This window comes from Quercus suber, unplaced genomic scaffold, assembly GCF_002906115.3.
Source record: "Quercus suber isolate HL8 unplaced genomic scaffold, Cork oak 2.0 scaffold_250, whole genome shotgun sequence".
Classification (NCBI taxonomy): domain Eukaryota; kingdom Viridiplantae; phylum Streptophyta; class Magnoliopsida; order Fagales; family Fagaceae; genus Quercus; species Quercus suber.
In genome coordinates, this window is record NW_027069706.1 from 406,971 (window position 1) to 419,035 (window position 12,065).

General features: G+C 33.2%; 1 protein-coding gene and 1 long non-coding RNA gene across 7 annotated transcripts; one reads left to right on the top strand and one right to left on the bottom strand.

Moving 5' to 3' along the window:
• The first annotated feature begins 2,988 nt into the window (after positions 1-2,988).
• Positions 2,989-6,376, top strand: LOC136070669 (uncharacterized). Of its 6 annotated transcripts, none has more exons than XR_010631899.1 (5): positions 2,989-3,870; positions 4,114-4,246; positions 4,606-4,739; positions 5,851-6,039; positions 6,154-6,376. It is a non-coding gene; the product is annotated as an uncharacterized LOC136070669 (long non-coding RNA). The 6 variants fall into 6 exon arrangements; XR_010631901.1 differs by having other exon boundaries at positions 4,114-4,242; XR_010631903.1 differs by having other exon boundaries at positions 4,134-4,246.
• Positions 6,377-7,158: 782 nt separating this feature from the next.
• On the bottom strand, positions 7,159-10,910 carry LOC112000673 (protein NRT1/ PTR FAMILY 2.13). The gene is made up of 4 exons (XM_065780891.1): positions 10,628-10,910; positions 10,293-10,510; positions 7,529-7,877; positions 7,159-7,178 (listed from the first exon to the last, which is right to left on the bottom strand). Exons 1-4 carry the CDS (start codon positions 10,839-10,841, stop codon positions 7,159-7,161), a joined length of 801 nt encoding a protein of 266 aa, XP_065636963.1. The 5' UTR covers positions 10,842-10,910.
• Positions 10,911-12,065: the final 1,155 nt, after the last annotated feature.

A 12,065-nucleotide genomic window follows, 5' to 3' on the forward strand; every position in this document is an offset into this window, starting at 1 on the left:
ATATTGCTCCATCAAAGTTGATCTTGTATGTATTTGGTGAAGGTGTTGTCCAATTTATTTGAGGCTTTGAACTGATTCGGTCTAGCTTGAGGTTACATCTTCTGATCTTGTTCTAGCGATCCTTTGCACTCTGTTGCAGGTCCTTGGTAAGGCAGTAAGCATGGTTTATCCTGAGCTTGTTTCGCTGATTCCAAATATTCCAAACCTGGATAACAAATAGGTCCATTGGCTTCCCATTCTCAATAATCCAGTTGCACAACTCCTTAAAATCAGCAAATTGTTCCCTTAACTGAAAACTCCATCTGTCACCTTCCTACACCTCATCCAAACCCGAGCAACTCCATAGTGCGCGCAAAGGATCCTTTGCTTGTAGGGAACATCAGTCACAACTTGGATTTTGTATTATAGTTCTCTGGACTAGGTTTTGTTTCGTTGGTAGGGAGTTTCTACATGCATGCCACACCAAATTCTTGTATTTGTTAGGAACTTCTAGGGACCAAATGCTCTTCCAAACTTTCTTATCCACCTCCGGTTGAGTGCTCACCTCTGGATTCACCTCCAATTCCTTGAGAAACTTATACCCAGACTTGCAATTGTACTACCTATTTGCAGTAAATGCCCAATACAAAGCATCCTCTGTTTGGCTTTGAGGCAGTGGAATCCTTTGAACAAGCTCCACTTCAGCTGGTATGAGAATACCTTCAAGCATTTCAGCATTCCATTTACTTGTGTTGTCTTCAATGAGGCAGTTCACTGTGGCATTCTCCATAGACTCTATGATTGGGGACAAGACTAAAGGTGGGTGCTTTATGGGCAGCTAATGGTGCTGCCATATTTTGATGCTTTTTCCATTGCCCACCCAAAATCTTGCTCCCATTTGGATCACCTCGCTCCCCTTCAAAATGCTTTGCCAAGCATAGGATCCAGATGCTGATTCTTTTGCTTCCATGAATGAACAATGGGGAAAAAATCTTGCCTTAAAAATTCTGTAAAAGAGAGTATCTTCATTCTGTAGAAGCCACCATGCTTGCTTGGCAAGAAGAGAGTCATTGAAAAGAGCAAGGTCTCTAAATCCCAATCCTCCTTCTATTTTTGGTTTTGTCAACTCCGACCATTTAACCCAATGTATTTTTCTTTTGTCACCTCGTTGCCCCCAAAAGAATTTTTTTACCATTGCTTCGATTTCATGGCATAGGCCCAAGGGTAGTTTAAAACACCCCATGGTATAAGTTGGGATGGCTTGAGCAATTGCTTTTATAAGAACTTCTCTATTGGCTTGAGAAAGGAGCTTCCCCTCCCACCCTTGTAGTTTCCTCCAAACCCTCTCCTTAATATAGCTAAATCTTGCTTTTTTACCCCTTCCCACCAATGAAGGCAACCCCAAATATATCTCATAAGACCTTATTTCATTCACACCCAACACATTTTTAATCTCCTCTTTAACATCGGCTTTTGTGGGTTTGCTAAAGAAAAGAGATGTCTTTTCTTTATTGATTTTTTGGCCCGACACCTCTTTATATTCCGCCAAAATTTTGAGCACATTTCCACATTCTTGGGAATTTGCCTTACAAAAAAGTAAGCTATCATCTGCAAAAAATAAGTGGGTTAGTTTGGGGCTTCTCTTGCAAATTAAGAAGCCGTTGAGTTCCTTTGCTCTTGCAGCTTTTGTAATTAAGCCATGTAATCCTTCCGTGCATAATAGGAACAGGAAAGGGGAGAGTGGGTCCCCTTGCCTTATGCCTCGTGTTGGATTAATTAACCCCTTCGGATCACCATTCACCAGAATTGAGTATGAGACAGTACGAACACACTCCATGATCAAACCGATCCACCTTGAGTAAAGCCCATTTTTTCCATTAGTTTCTGAAGATAATTCCATTCCACCCTGTCATACGCCTTACTCACGTCTAGTTTTAGAGCCATAAAACCTGTTTGTCCTGGATTATGATTTTTCATACAATGCAAGGCCTCAAAAGCTACTAAAACATTATCTGAAATAAGCCTATTCTTTGCAAAAGCAAATTGATACCAGTTATAAGTTTTGGCATGAATTTTTTTTTAATCTGTTTGCAAGGACTATGGAGAAGATTTTGTACAATACGTTACATAGGCTAATAGGGCGATATTCAGAGACTAAAACAGGATTCTTTACTTTTGGAATTAAAGTGACAAAAGTATGATTTATTGGGTGGGGTTAGTTTACCTGAATTCAGCCAAGCCAGTATTGTGGAAGTCACCTTTCTGTTCATAATCCCACAAAGTGTTGGTAGAATAGGAGTAGCATCCCATGTTGGAAATAAAGGAGAGATAATACCTAAATTTTTCTTGGAAATGACACAATTTGATTTTACCAAAAGAGGTGGCAGAGATGAGGCGTGGACCAAATCACTATTTTGAGACAAATTGTGCTGTCTACGGTATATTCGATATAGTTAGACAAATAGTTTCTGCACGTTGCCCCCAGGATACAATAGCCTAGCCACCTTTGCTGATTATCCTTGCGAGCTTACACTGCTCGTAGGATATAAGCTCTCTATAATACTTTCTTTTTCCTAGAAAATTTAGTAAAGGTAAAAATATTTTTGTGAATAGTAAGAAGCAATAGATGGTAAGTGTTTAGAATAATAAAAATTATTTTTTGAAAGTTTGTAACTTTGTAATTCAAAAATAATGTGTGTATGTTTATTTATTTCCATATATATATATATATAGCCAGACCGATATCTTGTCCTTAGCTGAAGAATCAAAAGGGTTTCATATCAATTAAATAGTCATAAAGTTATTGAAATAAATATATATAATCAATAGCTTTTATCAATATATATATATATATATATAAAACCGAATTATATAAAACCGAAGCTTTTGAATCTCCCACAATTTTCCACGTCAGCACAATATTAAAAAAAAAAAAAAAACTTTTCTAAATCCAAAAATAAAAACATAAACGCAAAATACTCTTCTAAAGCTCGATAAACTGCTTTGCCATTCCCCCACATGCAACTTTCTCATTCCTCTGCCTTTTCCTTCCTCCAAAACGCAGACCCACATTTTGCCGTTCCCCCACACACAAAACGCAGCTCAACAGCTCCACTTTCAGTCCAAAACGCAAGCCACCATCAGCCCTTCTCTCCCACAACTCAACGGCTCCACCTTCTCCGAGACTTTATAATTAGACCAGAACTTTTCCAAAAACATTACTGATAAGTTTTTAATTTTGTTCTATTGTTTTTGGCTGTTAAGTATGATTTAGGGTTACAATTGGGAGTGTTTCTTTTGAATGATTAGATTAGATTGATGAGTTTGGAGCCGGTAGTGGAGTTTGCTAATTTCAATTATTGGCCGCATTGCTTTCTCTTTCATATTTTGTGATTTTTCACAAGGTCATATGTCTCAATTATATATGCCCATGTTGCAGTTTCAAAATCTTTAAGGCAAAGCTCAAATAATGTCACAATAACAATTGATTTAGATATGTACATCAAATAAGTTGGCAAAATTTACCCTTTTACCTTTTTATGTACAATCGTTATTTGCTTTAAGTAAAGAAACAATCTTGAGCTCTGAATCTATAGAGCTATTATTTAAAAATATTTATATGTGACTGTGTCGCTTTTTGCAATAACCAAGTATGTTGCAAAATAGTAGCAGTACACTCACTACATGAAGAAACGGTATGTTAAGGAAATTTTAGTTTTGTTTTGACAATTCCATAGTATTCTCTTACAAGCTTTATTCTGTTACATGATGCATCTTCTTTCTCCATGTGTTTAAACTGCGTTCCAACATTTTCATCAGGCAAGAGTATCCTGTGAGGTGTATGTAAATACGAACAACCAGACAATTGTCCACCAAGATGGCTACCCTAAGGTGAGCTTTTACTTATACAAAATTGTTGTTTTAGTTGAACACATAAGGAAACTTTTCTGTCATATCAAAACTTTTCCAATTTGACTTTGAAAATATATAACAAACTCTTGGAGAAAAAACACCGTTGTTTGATCTTTTAAGAAAATATAGATTCTAATTTAAAAGCGATTTGCACATTCCAGTCATTTTAAAAGGGTGTTGGTGATTTGATTTAAATAATTGGGATTGTTGTTCTAATTGAAGGGGTTGATGATATTTTCTAGAGGTATGAAAGGCTTGGTTTAGAATAGACAAAAAGTAGATAACTCCATTCAATTATAATCCTACTTTCGTGGAGGAAATGAGGACATGAAGACAAACATCTCATGTTTGGTTGGTAAGGCTATTTTCTTGCAACATAGACAGTTTTATATATAATGTTCCTTTTCCGCATTGATATATATATATATATATATATTTGAAAGACTTTTCCACTTTGAATTTCACTTTTAGTCACACTGTTAATAAAGGGATAACTGCCTTACTAATAATTTATTTTTTTTGGCTTTAATTTCGCGGAAACCATTTTAATTATTTTATTCCTCATACTCTGGTAAATTGCTTATATGATTGATGAAAATGTTATGAATTAAGCTCAATAGAGCTTTGTTCTAGACTTCTAATTACTTTGGGTGTGGTGGTATTAATATTGTTGACGAAAAAAAGAACTTGACCTGGTGACTCTTCTAATTGCAGAATAAGGATGAATTGAGTCTATGCAGACACAGTAATGCTTTGCAATGTTAAGGCTGGATTGCATGAAATAGGGATTGAGTCTATTGATGGAACTAGAGAAGTAGAGAGAAGTAGAAGAATGCACTATTATAATGGTCAGCACTCTCTAATGTTCATAGCCACTATTATATAAGCATATAAATCTTTTTGATGCCAAAATTTAATGGTTGTTCATGCTTAGCAATTCTACTGTTGATGTAAGTAGTGAAGATCAAAACCTTATAGAAACGAAGTAATTTTGAGACACACATAATTAAATGATATAATAGTTCTCAACTCTCTCTATTTCTTTGAAAGACTTTAAATATATATATATATTTGAAAGACTTTTCCACTTTTAATTTCACTTTTAGTCACACTGTTAATAAAGGGATAACTGCCTTACTAATAATTTATTTTTTTTGGCTTTAATTTCGCGGAAACCTTTTTAATTATTTTATTCCTCATACTCTGGTAAATTGCTTATATGATTGATGAAAATGTTATGAATTAAACTCAATAGAGCTTTGTTCTAGACTTCTATAATGGTTAGCACTCTCTAATGTTCACAGCCACTATTATATAAGCATATAAATCTTCTTGATGCCAAAATTTAACGGTTGTTCATGCTTAGCAATTCTACTGTTGATGTAAGTAGTGAAGATCAAAACCTTGTAGAAACGAAGTAATTTTGAGACACACATAATTAAATGATATAATAGTTCTCAACTCTCTCTATTTCTTTGAGCATTTAGATTAATGAAAATTCTGTATCTTTGTTGTGTATTGAGGTAGCACCCTGAAAGGTTAATTAGCAAATACAAGATTCTCTTTCTAAGAAACATGTTTCTCCAACATAGTTAGCCTAATTTGTTTATTGATTAATTTAAACCCTTTTCTTTTTTCCTATTTATTTATTATAGATTTTATGCAAAGATGATCCATACTGCATTGATTCAGTATCGGTTACCTAAAATTGTCAGATTTACAAGAACTATGATTGCATATTAAAAGTTTGTTGCTTCAAACTATTTGATCATTTTTGGCAAAAGCACTTTAGCCATCGGATGCTCTTGCGATTCAAAATGCTTTAAAACAATTGGGCTCTAGATGATATAGAGGCATTTACCCCACTTGGTAAATATCATTGGATACAAGTTTCTGTATTGGTTAACAACTTTAGGATGTTCACTGTAATTAAAAAAAAAAAAACATTTTGTGTAATAGGTCACCATCTTTGCACTGTACCATTGGGACCCAAATATTGGAAAGATGCTTCTTATGGAGTCTATCTTTTAATGCCTTAATCCAACCTTAACAATTGCTAGTTTTCTTGCACATAGTGACCCATTTGTGCTTCCAGTAATTGGAAAGAGGAAGCTAATGAAGAAGATCCTTTACTGGTGATTCTTGCAGGTTGATTATTAAGCTAATCCATAATGATCCTTTTTATGGAATTTGCAGATTTTTTTAATGATTAATGTTAATTCTATTATTGATTTTAAACTTGTGCATACATTCTTTATGTAGTGACCACAGAGCACTTCTTAAACTTTATTAGGATGAAAATATGAAAAGCGTAATGGAAAGGAAAGAGCATTCTACTAGGAATTTTTTTTTAATTATATCCAATTAACTTGCAGAAGATGGAGGATATGAGAATGCAATTTGTAGATCTATTATCAAGCACTGAATTTGTAGATTTTCTATTTTTCTATTTTCAAGTGTAAGTATTCCTTCCCCTTTCTTAGTATTTTTTTTTCCTTTCATTTTTTTTATAACACTTTATAACACCATTTTATTCAAAAGAAATCTAATTGAGTTTGTGGCTGGTGCAACTGTTCTTCTTTATTTCCTTTTTAATTTAACCATTTGAATAATTGTGTAATATATTTATCCAAAGTAGGATTTACTCTTTCATCAACCATAGATTGTTTTATTATAAAAGTGAAAATGACCCATTTGTTATGCAAACAAATGTGCAGGATAACATAGATTATATTGGTAGTGAATAGTAGATTTAATTGCAGTTGAGCATTGCATGAAGACATTACCATAGCATTTTTTTTTTTTAAGCCAAGTTATAGTAGCAAAATGAAATTTTTTATTTTTTATTTAACTATCCCGTGCATCGCACGGGTTAGCGACTAGTATATATATATATATATGTAATATAATATAAATGGATATCAAAAGTTGTCTTAGCCAAACTTTGTACGTTGAGAACAAAAGAAAGGATCATAATGCCATGCATTTAATGGCCCATTATTACAATAACTTTTCAAAAGTTTCTGAATATATGTTACAAAAAATTGCTAGCTATTTGACCACTTTCCATTAAACCAAATAGTAAACATTTGTGTATATATGGTAACTTATTATAACATAAAATAATTCAGCAATAAATGTACATTTAAGTGTTGAAAAATCTTCTGTAGGGACCCAATTTGGATTGACCCTGAATACGAATGGGTTTTCAGCCCAAACAATAAATTTATAGAGGGTGGATTGAAAGGTTTAGGTGCTGGCTGTCGATCACCATGCACGAACTTTTCCTATAAAAAATGCTAAGAGTGCATTTACAGATGGGGGACGCTCCTCGGCCCGTGGCCGAGGAGACCTTCTTGTTCTCTCTCTTTTTTTCCCCCCCTCCTTTTACTTTACTAGCTTTTCTTTTATAGTTTTTATCTTCCTATCCCCTCCTTCCATCTGTTGATCATCTATTTGCCTTTTTTTCTGGCCGTCCGTCCCATCAGAGGCCTTATCGGTACTCAAGTGGTTCACTCTGATCAACGTTATCCTGCCAAGGGGTTACCTCCCCATTAATGCGGCCAGGGGGGTTAGTTGAATGCATTAAATGTGAGAGTGACAGCTCACTTTGGGGTTAGTCTCTCCCCAAAATTACCTTCGTCAGGCCGAGGATAAGGTGGTCCTCGGTGTGGATTGGGAAGGAAAGGCTTTCCCTCTTGAGTGAACAACAAGATCACTGTGAATGTGGTGTAGTACCAATTGAAGAAGCTGTTGATTCCTTTTCTTCCTTCATCAGAAGTTGGATCAAACTGGTCCACACCAAAAGGAATGCTACATGGCCTAACCCCACCTGAGCCTATGGACAAAAAGCCAAGACCCATTATTAGAATACCCAGTTGAGCTTTGGTTGGACCTGTGCATTGACCCAAATTTTGCACTTGTTTGGTGCATTGTGGAGGATGAAGCTCCGGCAGCCAAGCCGTCAAAGTCACAGTCAGCATTCCCTGTTGAATTGTGAATTATTGTTGATCAAAATTGTTAAAGTTAGTATAATATTGTATATTAAACTAATTCACAGAATGTTTTGTATGATGATTTGAAGTAAAACTACTTTAATGACGAAAAGTGACATATGATATACTTAATTAATTGGCACTATAGGATATGTGCATCAGTAAATAAATGCATGTAAAATTACTCGGTTTTTATTCAATAACTACTATTCTCTGGAATTTTGTACATATTCAATGATGTACATGCTATTTTTAATGATTGTTGGGACTAACTAATATTTCCTCCGTCCCATTTTGTTTCTCCTGTTTAAAAAGTCAAACTTTTTAAGCGAACATCATTTATTGTCTTGTCTACCTTTTAAAAATATATAAGTTTTCAAAACTACCATTAAATAAATTTATCAAAAAATTGAATTTCTTAATTAATAGGGGTATAATATGAATATTAGTAAATTAATGGCTTTTATTTTTAGAAACAGGACAATATTTTGGGACATCTCAAAATGGAATAAAGGACAAACAAAGTGAGACAGAGGGAGTGCCTTTTTTTGGGTAAAATAATCAATGTCTCATTTAATAATAATAATAAAAATGAATAAATACGAAAAATGATATAAAACTAACTCTAAAGTGTATAAAACCGATTCTTAAGTGTATAAAGCTGACAAAATACTGACATAAAGACAAAATTTCTCACACAAAATTTGGTGTTAATAGATACCTTACTATGCCTGTTACCACAACCCAATAATCAGTACCTTTTAGTATCATGCAATTAAATCTACCTCAGAAAAAGCACCATCTAATTAATTACATTTAAAATTTTTTTTTGTAGTTGATGTGTCTCTTAGTTGAAGAAGTGAAGAACTAAATTAAATTGGTACTATCATTATTCTTTATAGATTTTTAAGTGTTGCATGGGTATTCAAATCATATATAGAGGACTTTATTGAATTTTATTTTTTTATTTTTTATTTTTATTTTTGACAAGAGGACTCTATTCAATTAAAACACCAGAAAGTTCTATTTAACCAAAACAACAATAACAAATTAACAATACTCACTATTAAACTAGTCCAAATTGGGACACCTAGTAGGGACTTTATAGTCTATTCTGGATAATGTATTATTAATGAGTCACATATACATTTTTTTTTTTTTGAAACAATATACATATTAAATATAATTGACCAAACAATTAATTATGTTTAATTTTGCAAAGCTACCATAGGTCAATAATAATGAGTCTAAATTTTCTGTCGCACTCTTCTTGTTTCACTATATACTACACAAATGAAAACATGTCACATGCCCATCTATTTAATTAAATGCTAAATTTATACCTTCTATTATTTCAATTACCTAAATATGATGGACTATTTATTTATTTATTTTAGGAAATTGAAATAATAGAAGACATAAATTTAGCATTTAATTAAATAGATGAACATGTGACATGTTTTTATTTGTGGAGTATATAGTGGAGCATGAATAATGGGACAGAAGATTTGGACTCCGTAATAATATCAACCATCCAACTTGGTCCACGAGAAAGCAAAAGGTTAGCTTGTGCAATAATTTTTCTTTCTAGAATACCATATCATGCACAACAAAATCGAATTGTGGCGGTAGAGGGGTGACAGAGCCAACACTTGAGGTTTCACTATCAACCAAAACAAAAATGAAAAAGATGTATTTGGAGTTACAACCACTGCCTTAAATACCACACATGTGTAGATAACTGTCGTACACCCTTGAAGTATTTGCCACCTAAACAAATTAAGTTTGGCTCTTCTACATACATCATGATGATTTGGAGAGTCTTCCAATAACATTTGGTATTTACCCAATTAACACCCATAAATGAGAGAGTGAGAGGAATCACTGTCGATGTTGGGCGCAAAGTGGTACTTCCTCTTGTCACGAGGACTTGGGGGATTTTTCATGGGCTCTCTAATTCGAGCTTCAAGGAGTGAGATTGAGGTGGAGTTTAGGTATTAATTAGATTTCTAAACTTACTTTAAAAAAAATAAAAAGAAAATGTGAAAAAAAAAAGTGTAACTTATAATAGAGATACTAAGTTTGCCTTATTATGACTTAAATTAACGATTGATATTATTATGTAAGTGACTATATTATTATAACTTTTTGATATACGACCTTCCTAATGAATTATGTTTGTACTTGTCTTTAACCAATAAAACTTGTTATAACTTTAGTATAAAACCTTTTTAATGAATTATGTTTATACTTGTCTTTAACTGGTAAAACTTGGACTCCCTTTAAACCAATAAAAATTGTTATAACTTTAATATAAAACCTAGCCGGCTGAATAGTTTATGATCTTGCCTATGAGCTTTGGCATACCTGTTACAGGAGATAATTTATAAAAGAGGGGGGACATACTAAAAATAATGCGAAGGATCCAAAAGCAATAGTCCTGAAGCGGCCCACATAGGAATCAGAGATGAAGGCACCAAGCAAGGGTGCAAAATTTGAGACACCAAACCATAGGTTAAGAATAGTGGCTGCAGAAACTTGATCCATGTGAAGCTCTCTGGTCAAATACACCATAAAGTTCGCCAACAATCCAAAAGAAGCCATCCTTTCAAACGTTTCATTTCCTGCACATCAAAATATTTAACGCCAACATCTTTTCTATCAGATCTCATGCATTCCTTACTGTGTCTATGTATTTGTATTTGTGTGTGTGTGTGTGAGCGAGAGAGAGAGAGAAAGACCTAAGATGAAGGGCATAGCCTTCCAACCACCAGGCTTTCTTTGCTTTGTATCTGAATCTGATAAGATTTTGCCATCCCTTTGTTGTTGTTGTTGTTGTTGTTGTTCCTTTGATGATGATGATAATCTTGAAGGTATGATTTGTAAGCATTTCATGTTGCAGAATGACCAAGATGATGAGCTTGCTGACTGTTGCTTCTTAACCTCAAGAGCCATTACTACTATATTTCTGATTTAGACTACTTTTTTAATATCTTTAGCACTCCTTTCAAGTCACATAGAGGTGCTCACTTTGATGAGGTTTGAGTTAAGGCAAATATGTATAGCCTATATATAGCACAAATATGTATGAAGGGAAGAGGTGGTGAGGGTGGGGATGATATTTAATGGGTGACGAAATTTAGTTAGTCACAATAAAAATGTTTTAGAGCAATAGCAATAGTGGTGTTAAATAGCTATTTTTAGCACCATTAAATATCAAAATATACCTTATAATAGTGGAGCCAAAGTTATGTTTTTTGACTCTACAGTTACAATGCATAGTTACTTTTGGCTGTTCACAATAGCGGAGAGATATAGTTTTTTTTTTTTTTTTTTTTTTTTTGCGTTCACACTGCTTTGTGCTTCTCTCCTCACTACCTCTCCATGTCTTCCCTAGGTCCACCATGCGTTCACACTATGATTGTGTTTTAGTGGTTGAATAAAATATTATTTTACTATAGTGTTTATATTATATTTTTNGTGGATGGCATATTGGCTTGGACCACCAATTTTACCCAAACATTTTCACTCTGATGGTGAACTTTTTAACCATTATTAATCATGGTAGTAGTCCTATTCAAGAAGTGATAAGCTGACAACATTTTTACAATAAATTTTAAGTAATAAGTTGTATTTAGTTCTAATTTAAACTCTCATAATTAAAAGTGGGTTCCAATTAGTTCAACTGATAACGTTTTTAATGGGTGAATAAGAGATATGAGATTTAATCTTCACCTATACCATAAACTGATTGTTGTCTTGATCTGATGATAAAAAAACTATCATTAGCATAAGTTGAAGCTCTCTTAATAAAATAAAAAATAAATAAATAAAAATTCATTATTAAAATTATTCTTGTAATAATCAATAACAATATACTATTTAAGATTTATTGTAAAAATATAATAAATATTGTAAAAATATAATAAATACAGTAATTTGCAGTCTTTTCATATAAGTCTAATTGAATATCGTTTATTAAAAATATTATATTAAAATAATTTTTAAATATATAAATAGTACCTTCAGGGCTAATTTTAAAATTATTTTTACTAAAACCTGTTCTTGCAAATCTTGCCACCGAAAAAAAAAAAAAACAAAACAAAACAAAACTACGCGCAAAACGCACTTCTCAAAACACTTCTCAAAACAGCCACTAGAAGCCATAGGTAGAACGTG

Excerpts from the sequence above, each read along its gene's own strand:
- LOC112000673 (XM_065780891.1), bottom strand. The coding sequence starts at position 10,841 with ATGGCTCTTGAGGTTAAGAAGCAACAGTCAGCAAGCTCATCATCTTGG. Across the intron at positions 7,878-10,292 it reads GATCCTTCGCATTATTTTTA|GGAATGCTGACTGTGACTTT; the intron begins GTATGTCCCCCC and ends ACAATTCAACAG. Across the intron at positions 7,179-7,528 it reads TTATCCTCGGCCTGACGAAG|GAAAAGTTCGTGCATGGTGA; the intron begins GTAATTTTGGGG and ends CATTTTTTATAG.